The sequence below is a fragment of the Ambystoma mexicanum genome, chromosome 3q (genome assembly GCF_040938575.1).
Source record: "Ambystoma mexicanum isolate Mex_15411 chromosome 3q, UKY_AmexF1_1, whole genome shotgun sequence".
NCBI lineage: Eukaryota > Metazoa > Chordata > Amphibia > Caudata > Ambystomatidae > Ambystoma > Ambystoma mexicanum.
In genome coordinates this window covers 223307782-223320758 of record NC_090926.1, presented here as the reverse complement: position 1 = coordinate 223320758, position 12977 = coordinate 223307782, and the positions used below count along the sequence as shown (strand labels likewise).

At 46.2% G+C, this 12977-nt stretch overlaps 1 protein-coding gene across 2 annotated transcripts in view; it reads right to left on the bottom strand.

The window, feature by feature from the left end:
* Positions 1-12977, bottom strand: part of KIF5A (kinesin family member 5A) — a 902746-nt gene that overhangs the window by 242560 nt on the left and 647209 nt on the right. For both annotated transcript variants that reach the window (XM_069653594.1, XM_069653595.1), the window contains exon 18: positions 5780-5844. In XM_069653594.1, coding sequence (XP_069509695.1) covers positions 5780-5844 — 65 coding nt within the window. The remainder of the gene's footprint in view (positions 1-5779; positions 5845-12977) is intronic.

Genomic DNA, 12977 nt, shown 5'->3' with positions numbered 1-12977 from the left:
ACAAGAAATAGGCCCGGACACCCAAAAAAAAGTGGCCCACCCCTCGCTTCAAAAAAGTGGCCCACCCTGCGCCTCAAAAAAAGTGGCCCACCCCACGCCTCAAAAAAAGTGACCCACCGCGTGCCTCAAAAAAAGTGGCCCTCAAACCATCATCCGTGAATCGCCTACCACGCTTCTCACTGCGCAAAAACAGATGTTTCTACAGTATCAGTGCCATTAATGAAACACAACCTTTCACCCCTTGACAAAACGGGAAGTGGCATCAAAAGCAGACTAATATGGTTATGATTTCACTAATATGATATGCATTTCATACAAGAATGGATCACTATATGTATCTGTGTGTTTAGAGCCATATTGTCAAATTACTGTGAATGCAAGCAGACGTCCAAGGCCAAATGATAATATGTTATTGTATAGCACTTACGCTTAAGCTCTTTTTTATAGAACAAATATGCATACAATATCACCCAACCTGTCTTGGTACCCATTTATCGACCTCAGAAGAATGAAAGGCTGAGATGGCCTTGCTGGGATTCGAACCTGCAGATCACACACACATCACAGCAGCGAGCACTCAACCCACTAAGCTATTATATTGGCTATAGTAAAATTAGCATCTGCAGGTTTGGTGCAAATGTGGCCGCATTTCAAGCATGTGTGCAATGCATCTACTTTTCAGGCTCTGCCCACGGTAGTGCTTGTGTGATGAGGGCCTCAGCAAATACAAGTGCATGACACAAGGCAATGGCGCCTGACCATTGAGGGTAGTTTCTAAGATCCCAAAATGCAGTCTCTAGTAAATCACGTCCATGACAAGCTGCCAGCCAATCCCCCAGGACCTCGAGCACCTGATGGTAGGCTGATGTTAGCTGGATGTCAAAGCCAGCCTGAAAACAACAACGTCACGTCAGTAAAACACTGTCAGTAAAGGCCCTGTTTCTGGAACACCACCACCAAGGCATGGTGCTTCAGGCAGTCCCGGCCGTTTCCTCTGCTTATTAGGAAGTGGGGGCCCGAGAAACATGTGAATGAAAGAAGGGACATGCATAGCGCAGCCCTGTTAACTGAATCGCCTCAAGGCGCTTCCTGGCCACACGCCCACAGGGATTCTGGGAAATCGACAGACCAAAGGAGGTCGAAATTGTAATGCAAAGATCCCTGTTAAGCAGGCTAGATTCTGCACGGACAAAGCAAAAGTAGGATTCTAACAACAAAATGTCAAAAGAGAAAAGTCAATTAGCTTTGAAGAAGGAAGGATGACTGCTTTGTGGGATGGAAAGTACATCACACCCCTCTGAGATTTGTTTTAGCGAGTAGGCCCTCTTTAAATGCCATGTACGCGTACAGGTTCGAGATATCATTGATATGACCAAATTAAAAGACTAATTGGAGCATTGTTCACTATTAGTTGCATTTCCATTTTCAAGTTGGTGACATAAAATGGAGGCTCGTATGCAGGCATAACGTTGCCCACAACTACCTCATGCAAATAAAAGGTATCAAAGGACGTGGGAATCATATTGAAACCACAACACAGTGTGGCTAGTGAAATGTGCGTTCGCCTCCAGCTATACAAGGTTGACAGCAGTTCGGATAAAATTGCACTCAGTGTGAAAAGGCGAAACACAAGGTGAGAAATGGAAAATGCTGGCTGTGCTTGGATAAATGATAATAATGCATGCTCCAATAGTCATTAAATAAAGTGCATAGACTGAGAACAGCCAACCTTGAGCTGTTTATGTGGCGCTCCCCAAATGCCACAACACATCACAACACACCACCATGTTGCGCCCTCTCTACCCAGTCCACCTCACTCCCCCATTCCCGACATGGCACCGTGGCATCCATTCATGTAACAATTGTGTATAGGCGCATTACAAATGCCGCATTCGCTCAGATTTTAGTCCATGGCCTACAGTCATCTCTGCAGCAGGACGCTACCCCGCCACGCTCTCTTAAAGCACTTTGCCCACGGTTTTCTGAATTTCTGTGTGTTATGGCAAACTCTCCGGGGTTCCATTATCTGCCCTTTAAACTACCAACAGAACTGGCTCTCCTCCGGCGAGTTCATGGTATTATTCACTTCCAAAGGGGGAAAGTCTGGGGGGTCTGACTCTCGGGTCTGCCGTAGCTCGCACCCCTGACGCTGGGACTGTACACCGATTTGAGCAGCGGGCGCAAGGCCCACTGAGATACCTTGCCTGCTGCTGAGTCACAGATTGGCCGACAGGTGATGATATGATGGGCCCTACGAGAATAGTACTAGTACTAGTCCTTACCTCAGTGGCTGGCTGGCTGTTGGGCTGCTGTCTGTGGGCTGTGGCCTGTGGCAGTGGCACTGGGCACTGTCTGCTGGCCGCCTCGCCTGCTGCCTGGTGGTCCGCCTGTGTGTGGGCACTGGGCACTGGACTGTCGGCCTCCAAGTTGTCTGGTGAGGTCCAGCTCCGTGGTGCCTGGTGGTGGTGGCTCTCTCTCTGCCTGCTGCGCTGTGTCGGTGTGACTGCGGCGTGCCCAAATAAATCAGGGCCAACCCAGGGTGGGTCAGAGAGGCAAGCGAGGCCCAAGGCAATTAGAAATAGCAGCATTGGCGGCACTATGGGTGGGCAGGGCAGCCTGCCCAGCCGAATTTTCATTGGCTTTTCTGTGGCGCCAGCGGCCCCGGGACCCAGCCCAGCCCCCAGGCACAAGTTGAAGACAGTTGCTTTCAACTTTGCAAAGAAGTGTTACTTACTTCCTGCAAAGTTGAAGCAAGTGTCTGTGAAATGTGTCACTGTTCTGGCAGTACCAGCCCCAGGCAGGCCCCCAGCTCATCCCTCAGCCCTGCAGGCAGGCTGCACCCCCAGGGTCAGGACTCGGAGGGAGGCAGGTGTTACAATAGCTTTATTGTGTGTTTGCAATTGCTTCAGCCTGCCTCCCTCCCACAGATCAAAGAAACGTTCTGGCCTGGCCATTGCAGGCCCGAGCGGAGCGCGAGCCGGCGAGCACAAACGGCACCGGCCCCCTTCAGTGGCGGCACGGGTGCCGGCCCTGTGGCCCACGACGCCGTGAATGCATTATGCATGCATTTGCATCTGCATGCATCATAAATTATGATGCAGTCATGATGCAGATGCAATCATCAAAGCAAGGTAACTTCTAGTGTGTTACGTTGCTATGATGATTCTGAAGACGGCAGACAGTGCCGCTGCCGTGCGGCACCAGCGCCTCCCCCCCCCTGGCTCCCTGCCCTGCTGCACAGCACAGCCATGGCAGCCTCCTGCTCTGAGCCCCTGGAGCTACAGACAGTCGCGAGCTGCTGCTCTGCGGTGCTCGGGGCACACACACACACACTAGGCCGGGGCCGCCGGGCCTGCCAATAAAAAAATGACAAAAAAAAAACGGCCCAGAAGTGGCTGCTGGAAAACCGGCCCCAGGGGACCCTAAAGTCCTTCGGCCACGGGCCGAAAGACCGAAAGGGCCAGTCCGAGCCTGAATTGGGCAGGGTGTTTGTGCTCTATCTTCCTTAACCTTATGATGTACAGGTCTCCCAAGCCAAAATGGCTGAACAATAGCTGGAGAGCTGATTGGCTGGTGTTTCAGGAACAATCACTTGGAATGCACAGAAGAATTTGTAAATGCCTTTCATCAATGCAGTTGAAGAGTCAGGTTGTGTTTTATAGTTTTCCTTAAAATGAGGCCCAAAGAAGTACCAGTGTAAAGAAGTCAGAAGAAGTCTGTTTCAGGAAGAGGAGCATTTTGTGAGCCTGAATTTAAACAGTTAAAGATTTCAAGGATTGGTAAAACAGTACCTGTGAAATATTAGAGACTGTCATTGAGCAGCCTACAGCTCGCTATAGGAAGCACTGTGTGCAGCTGGACCGTAAGCGCATCACTATATTTTTCAGAACTTTCACCCATGACTTTTAAAAAGCTGGTTTTGGTGTGACGAAGAAAGTTGCCGCTTTGTGCATGTGTGATTCAGCACGAGGCAGCAGAGAGAGAGAGAGAGATCGCTCAGCAAACAGTAAACTTGTGACCTTTTGAATCGTGTGCTGGCGGGCAGGCAGCACAGTGGTTTTTCTGAAGTACGGCTTGTGGTTCGTTACAGCCGTCTTTGTTTTCTCTGAGCGGCTTCCATTCAGCAGCTGCAACTCGTGCACACGCCTGAAGGTGCAGACGCCTAGGCATTCCGTGCAGCAGTTTTTGATGTACGGTTCGCGGCTCGATTCTACAACCGTAATTTCTTCCGGAGCGGCTACTTTTCAATAGCTCCGTAATCGCGCATGCGCACCAAAGTGCAGAAACCATCTAGGAAGAGTGAGAAGATGTAACGTGGCAACAAATCAAAAGATCATTGCGCAAGCGCACAACCGAAAAGACATCTTCCTCCAAAATCATAATTCGTAAATAAAAGGAACAAATATAAGTATTCAAAAGAGCAACAAGTCAGCAAGTCTGTGTGTATGTTCTTAGACAAAAGGACTTAGACAAATAGTTTCAGCTAGCAGGAGAATAGCACAGACACAAAAGATTGATTCCTCTCCAGAGTCTGAGAGCATTATTCAGTTCTACAGAAAATAAGTGTAAATAAGATTAGGTAATTAGGTTAGTAGTTAGGTTTAAAGCAGCAAGAAATTGACTAGCAGCTTTTATCAAGAAGTAACTTTTCAGTTGCTTTCAAAAGAGCTAAAAAAGAAGAAGGCTCTTAGATTTAAAAGTCAACATCAGGGCATTAGAAGAGGTGCGACTGGTAAGAGTATGTTTAAATGACAATGTTTTGTGAAAAAGATTTTGACTTTGTACTAAAGTATTTGCACTTAACTTTTTGCACTTGTTGTCATGCAGAAGAACGAGGTACCCGCAGCAGAGCCAGCCTGCTCGAGAGTCGTCTGTCTTTTTATTATTTTATCAACTACCACTTTCCCCTTCCTGGGGTTTCTGACTCAACTGTACTTAGGAAGGTTGGGTTGGAGGCATCCAAAGGGGGTCTATGGGATGAGCAGCTCCTGCGGAGAAGACCCAGTCGGATCCTGACAACCAGGTACAACTACAAAATCTTACACCTCTAAGACAAACAAGTCAGATGAAAAATATAGTTACTTTGGAGTTTCAGAATAGTTGGACTTTTGAATGATACAAGTTTTTTTACTTTCCTTTGGCAGTCCCTTTTATTAAAAATATATGTTTTCTCTTTGGGGAAAATGGCCAAAACGTTCTACTTTTGCTTCCTGGCGGGGGATCCTACCAACCCTTACACGGACAGCAATTATAGGTCATGGAAGGAGCTCAATTCTCACACATTAAGTGGAAAAGTATTTGGTTCTTTTCACATCTCACCAATTAGGTATTTTACATAAGAAGGCCAGTGTCCGTTTTTCATATAGGCAATGCTTGGCATTTCACTTTGCATTTTAAAGCTCAAGGATTCTCCTCTACTGCATCGACAGGCCCCATCAACACCAAGATAAAGACTTCTGCAATGAACCCGAAACCTGCAGTCTCTGAACAGGAGACTTGGATTAGGGTCCACCTACATATGGGCCTACCTCCGGCTCCACCCCCCACACTTAACGCTGCTCGCTTTCAGCTAACTCCTCTTTAGTGCCCTCTACTGGTACTGAAATAATGGCAGTGATACACATCAGACTTCACTTATCCTGGATTAGACTATCACAATATTGGGTAGTCAGGGAAATAAAATGTGCACAAGTTAACTTCTCGCTTATATGATTTTCCCATTCCCATTTTTGCTATCATTTGCTTCTGTGTCCCCTCAACCTCTTAATCTCTTACTCACCTGCACCTCATCTGCCTCCTGCATGTCCAGTTCCTTGTCCTTCATGCTCACTTCGTGCACCGTTTCTGCAAAGGAAAACAGATGGAATCAAAGCACAGATCAGGAGCGAAGGCCTTGCATCTGAACCTCGAACTGTCAGGGAATGAGAACATCTAATGCATTGCCAATGTGGATTTTGCAACTTCAGGATATTATTTTACCCTTTCACAATAAACCACACTATGTGGTAATGTAGATCTATATGCTTCGTGTCCCACGTGACATATTAAAGGCCTCCCTACCAATGCATATACCCAAAGGGGTTTCACCATTCCCATGCACATCCACCACCGCCACCAATTCTAAGGCTATTATTCGAAATTTGCATTGCTAGGTTTTGCAGCATGATCCATATTTATGCTTCAATCAATGCTACCCTTTCACCAAAACATTTTATACAAACCCACCATTCTCAAAGAACAAAGAAAGCCTGAAAACAGGGCATATATGATGGTGAGCCTAAGAAAATCCTCTAACAATAGTGCTTAGGGAATGCCATTTTATATACATCCACATGCTGTATTGAGTCTTTCCAGGTGTAGAGTTTTAAATTCTCTGAACACATTTTAATAGCACTTTCACTTTATGATATGATAAGTCATTTATAACGTGCCTGTACACAAGTGTCTCTAGGCGTGACAAGACAAGGAAGGGGAGACAAAGGAGGACAAAACAAACAATCTTACTAGGCCTTGTGTAATTCAGATTGTGCAAGTTCAAGGGTGAAGGGAGAGGAGAAGTGCCAGGGGGAGGGATGGGGAAAATGCAATAGGCAAAGATCAAGTAAGTGCCACCTGGGTGGCCGTCTCTGAGTAAGTGCAAGGAGGCAGGGGACTGTAGGGTTGCAAATACAGTCCCCAAGTGCACAGTAAACCAGGAGGCAGTACAAGGAGCTACTGGACGAGTAGGAGCCTGCTGTCAATTAAAGTTCAGAGGTTGGCCAGGTAACCAGTTAGTGCCACAGACAAGTACATCAGTAGAGGAGAGAGAGAAGGCAGAAGCGAAAAGGAAGGTCTTCAGTTGCTTCCTGAACCTTAGTTGGTCCTGCTCAAGTATGGGAGAGGCAGGGAGGCTGTCCCAGATGAAGGCACCGGCCAGGGACAGAGATCTACCCCCACCACCCTCTGCCTGGAGAAGCGTCTGACCCTCAGAGAGTTGGAGGTGGATGAGCGAAGGGCTTGAGAAGGAAAGTTCTTAGGAAGAGAGAGTTGGATGTAATGTGGTCCCCAGACCCAGACAGTCTTGTGGACAATGCAGAGGATCTTGAACTTGATCCTTGCAGCCACCGGGAGCAAGTGGAGAGATTTCATGGCTGGGGAGATATGATCCCTGAGCTTGAGGCTTGAGGCCTTAGGCCAAGGACACATACTAGTCCTGTTCTGGATTAGTTGCAGAGGGTGAAGAGTAGAGGCAGGTAGCTGTTGCAGTAGTCGAGCCTAGAGAGATGGTGAGCTTCTGGTGGAAAGGGAGAAAGGGAAGAATACCTCTGAGGAAGTGCAGTTGGTAGTGGGAATTCTTAGAGAGGTCCGTGATGTGAGGAGAGAAGGAGAGAGTGGAGGCGAAGATGACACCAAGGTTTTTTGCCTCGCAGGAAGGCAGAGAGAGAGGGCCCAAGGAGAGCGGCCAGAGTGAAAGAGGGAAGGCAGGAGCAGGGGTCCCAATGAGAAGTATCTCAGTCAGTCTTACTGGCACTAAGGCAGAGATCATTCCTGAATCGCAGATATACAGTCAGGAATGAGCGAGAGAGGAGAGGAGGCTGAGGAGAGCCTGAAGGAGAGCTGAGTGTCATCCGCATAACACTGAAAGTTAGAAGAAAAGGTAGAGATGAGGTGGCCCAGCGGTGCCAAGTAAACATTGAAAAACAAGGGTGAGAGGTTAGAGCCCTGGTGAACACCACATGTGGAGAGAGAGGTGGTGGAGAGAAAGGACCCAAGTTGGACCTGGGAGGGTCAATCCAGGAGGAAGGAGGTCAACCATGCAAGGGCCTGATCCGTGATGTCCAGGTTGTCACGGAGAGGATTGATCAGGATGTCATGGTTTATTGCGTCGAAAGCAGAGGAAAGATCAAGGAGAGGACAAAAGAAAGGCTACAGCCGACATTAGAGAACAGGTCTTCATGGTTGTTCCATGCTTCTGGCTGCTCTGAAGCCAGACTGATGGTGTCAGGTCCAGCCCAAAGGGCAGAAAGGGTATACTTCTTACCTGTGTTTGTTTGGGTCTTTTTTAAAATTATTTATCAGTATTTATTCTGACCTTAGTTTAGGCCTTAACTCTTGTGCTCTGAGTAGGGAAGCTTTCCCATGCCAAGATGGAGGAAGATAACCAACATGCTGATTGGCTACAGCGATAACAAAGACCCTTTGACCAATATTCTAAACGGCTTGAGACATTGATTAATTCGGCAGCGGTTAGGTTGAAGTTACCCTTTAGCATGGAGGCGCATCCAACATTTCATGCCAGTTTATTAAAGCCGTTGCAAGAAGGAACTACACTGGGTCCAATTCCTCCTCCTGTTCAGGTTGAGAATGATTTTGAGGGTGTTTGTCCCCCCAACTTTTGTGGCACACCTTTGTTTCCCCTTCATTTAGCAGGGACCCTTTCATTTAGATGGTATGCCTCCTCCCCCCAACATTTTTAGCAAAGTTACTCCACTGGCAGGAGAGCAGGTTGTACTAGACTGGCAGGAGTAATATGGAGGTGAGGGGGCTAATGCTTCTTTCTTTGTCTCGAGAAGGCGAGGCTGTGTTCAGTTTGTTATGTTATCCATTTCACCCTTTGCCTTGATGGTGTTTGGAATTTTGCTGAAAAATAGGGGGATTTGTGTGGTTCAGCAGCTCCTGCAGACTTTTGTCAGTTGGACCTGACAGCTTATGCATCGTCTCCCTCACTGAGCCTGCAACCCATTTCCCCTGGTGGGGCATGTGCACCGTCTATCCCCCGATTCTGTCTGCTATCCCCCTCGGATCATGCTATCTTCATCTAATGCAATATTTTTGATTAAGATCCCTATTTTGTTAGTAGTCCATTTTCTGGCCCTATAGGCCAAGTTGGCAAATACAGTTAGTAAACTCTGTTGCTGACTATACAGCTACAGTGTTGTGGCAACAGAAACTCAGGATTATGCCTCTATTGTTATTACATCATGAGGAAACATATTGAATGCTGTCCATTTCACTTTGAAAGCTAGTATAGCAATTGGAAAGCCAACAAGACAGAACAGAAAGTTAATTTCACAGCCCATACATCTCTGGTCAGCCAGTAGTACACAGGTTAAAAAACTGTCAAGGTGGACTCCACCCTTCCCATTCCAAGAGCAATGAGTTCAGTTATTATAAATTTAGTAAAGAGCCAGGCCAGGCAGAAGTCCATGCTGAGGCTGCTGTGTAAGCCGCCTTTTCTTTTTTGCAAAGTAATAGGGCCATTTAGTAGTTAGGAATTGGCACTCAAGGCTCTTTATGTTGGACTACGACAAGCACCCTTAGTTTTGTTTTAGAAGGCAGGGCATTTGCTTCATAGTGATAGGGCAATGTCTTCTTTTATTTGAATAAACACATATATACCATGATCCACTGTTGTCCGAGTCCTCCTTCTGGTTCTCCACAGATTCCAGATAGCAAAGAAATTAATAGCGTCTAAAAACAAGAAAGTACTTTCTCTTGTGAAGTTGAATTGCAGAATTGAATACAGTTTCTGTTTTGTATAATCCTCTTTATACTGGGATGATCCTTTTCTCTCTTCATGTGTCATGCATATCTAAAAGCATTAACTATCCCCAAACCACCACCACTAATCAACGGCTAAATGCCCTTTCATGGACAATCTAATACACGTTCACCAGTGCCAAGACCCCTTCCTCCTCAATGATACCTTCCAACAACTGCTTGGTGAAGTTTTATTTTCCACTTTCACCACTCTGCACACAATGATTTACTTCACCCCATTCAATAATTTCCATCAACTACCCAGCACCTCCACATACTGTGGCCCTCAATCCATCGTTTTCTTTTTCAAAAGACATATTTCAAACATCTCTCCACCCAATGAATAGCTACCATAAATACTCCACCCACCAATCCTATCCAAACAGCATTTCACCGATTGGGAAAATCAGAAATCTACATGCATTCACACACCAATCTAAATGTCACTTTCTCAAACACAATCTTTCAAGGATTCTCTCTCTCTCTCTCTCTCTCTCCAATTGACAAACGATCTGAGACTAGTGTCTGTCCACAGTTGCTCTGTCTGGTACCTGACCCACTGTCATGGTCATAGTATACCACGAACAGACTTCAACTCCCAGCTTCCTGGCTCAAGCAGCAACATCACGTGACAAAAACGTCTGTGTTTCTGTGTGTCTGAGTGGAATTTTCTAGAGACTTTTTGGTTCTGAAATGTTGAATACAAGCCAAAGGTAGGTTATCTGGGTATGTAAAATAGTTGGAAGATGATGCTGGTTCTTCAAGGTGTGTGAGAGGGACTACCTTTACACTGCATCTAGAAAGAATAACTGAATACGAATTACCACAGTCTCCTAGCCTTTTCATGAGGTAATGCGATGTAAACCAGCTCTTTAGTGACTTCAGATTATGCCTCTACTGCAGGGGAGATAGGCATCAGGATTCTTAGACACCACTGAGCTATGGCCAAGAAGGTTGCAGATCCTTGCACAGGAAGAGTTACGGCCTAACCTGAATCTGCAGCATGATCCAGGTCTCTACAAACTACAGCTGTGGTAATGGAATGGCTGGGACTCTCTTATCAGCACAGACACTTGGCCTGTTCCAGTCAGAAGCCTGTGACGTCATCATCTGTCTGCATTCCTATGATCGTGCTCTGACCTCCAGACATGCATTTGTCAATTAAGATTCATATTTTAAATCTGTCTTCACTCACGAGCCACCATCTACGACCTCAACTAACAGGGTCTCCCCTCCTCTTCGCTGCGTCACTATTCAGACCGTCTACATTGGTAAATGTGGTATCTGTTGATGTCTGACCTACCTGGTGCTTCTGGTACGACATTCCATGATGCTCTGAGAAGATTAGAGGGACGGTTCTGTGCATTCATTGGTTCCTGCGTGACTAACAGTGAGTTGAGGCTGGCAATAGGATGATTACGCATAATGAACTTGCCTGGCATTCAAGAGTCGCTGCAGAGTGAAAGTTAACTGTGCATCCAGAAGGAAGCATGTTAAATATGGACAATGGAGGATGCGCGTGGCCTGGTAAACTGCAGCCTTAGCAGGATTATATGAAAGGTTTTGGACAACCGTTAAGTGTCTAAACCCTATCAAACTGGGACAAATTCACAGGTAAAACATGTGTTCAGTTGTGACAGAAAGATGTGCTCTTAAAAAGAGAAGCATTTTAAAAGCTCTAGTATTTCTTCCTGGCACATTAGTGAGCTTGGAACATGTGCTGTTCTCATTCTTCCAAGTTTACAGGAAAAAGAGTTTGATCTGGCCAGCTGGCTGTAATCGGAACTGCTTCATTTACTTGAGAGGCACCTGCACTCATGCATTCGGGCATGATCATCTTCTCAGTGGGTCCTCGTATGCGTAGACAGCTGAGTGGCTATTGGGCTCATCTATTCAATCCCCAGTGGTTGAACAACAGATTCACCTTGCACATGTGCAAATGGAAAGCTCTGATGCGTCATGCGGATTGAAATGGGACAATGAGTTTTTATCATTTTTTCAAGAATAATGGCCTCATTAGGAATTGGGCAGTGTGGTATTAACATGCTGGTGGATTACTCTTAGCTGGAGGTAATTCCGGCACCCCAGCAGCAAAAATTGCCAGTATTAATACTGCCAACTCCCCCCATGGAGTCTTATGTGACTCCATCGAATGGGGAGTAACTGCCCTTACCGGCATTCGGAATCTGGATGTAATTTGTTTGGTGGTATCCCGATGGATTTAACAGCGGGATACCACCAAACATGTAATGAGGCCCATTGTCTTGAATTCTTACTTAGCTGAGAACCAGACGTTCAGCCTCATTACAAGTACAGCGGTGCAGTAAAAAACAGCGGCAATGGAGCAGTAACTCCATTACCGCTGCACTAAAACGTAGAAAAAGCTGGAGGTAAATCCGCTAGTTTTCCACTGAAAATCAACGAAATCTGCAGAATTACCACTAGCAGTAATTTCGCCGAAATCCCCACGGAGTCCTATGGACTCCAATTAATGGGGATTAACACTGCCTACTGCCACTGGTAACCCATCTGTAATTCCCTCAGACCAAGTGGTGGTAACAGTAAATCAGTTTAGTGGTATTTCAGCACATGTACCACCGAAATACCACCAAACTTGTAATGAGACCGTTTATCCTTAATTTATTTCATAAAAGTACTCTACTTCATAGGATTTTACTACTCAGAGCTAGAGCCTGTGCTCTTGAATTGAACTGAAGATGCAGCCCCTGTTTTTTTTATTTCCTGGCCCAGGTGAGCGCAGTATTATGTTTGTTTGTTTATATTATTGATATAGCGCGCCTGACCCAGAGGTATCTGAGCGTTTTAGGTAATGAAGAGGTTACATGATACAATAATACAATGGTTACATAATACAGTTATAAAAGGCAGAGTACAGTAACATAGTACAGGGTGGTGTCAGGTGTAAATCAGTAGGGTTAGTTGTTGTTCAGTAACCATGCAATGACGTGACTTCTGAATTTATAAATACTCCGGGCCAGGAACAGACTTACTGACACCACCTCACCATCCCAGACCAGCTACTCTGGTGGGGCACTGAGCAACCTGCACACAATATATATATATATATATATATATATATATATATATATATATATATATATATATATATATATATATGATATACTACACAAAAACCAGAACCTAATGTCACAATGGGGTGACTGCTGCACCCCTTTAGCTCTGTCCAAGGTGCAGGGCTGCTTGCTCTTGATGGCACTGGCTGATAACCACAGATGATGAGGCATGGCCACTCCTCTTCTTCCAGGGTGCCCCGTCCACCCCATGTGGCCACCACACAACACACGCCCTTCACAATGTCCCAGATGGCCCCCTATGCACCTGAGGAGCACCCACACTCACCGCCGCAACCAGCAATATATATATTCTTTTAGGGTGAACCCTGTTGGCTTGCTGGGGGGCCCACCTGAAGTCGCTGC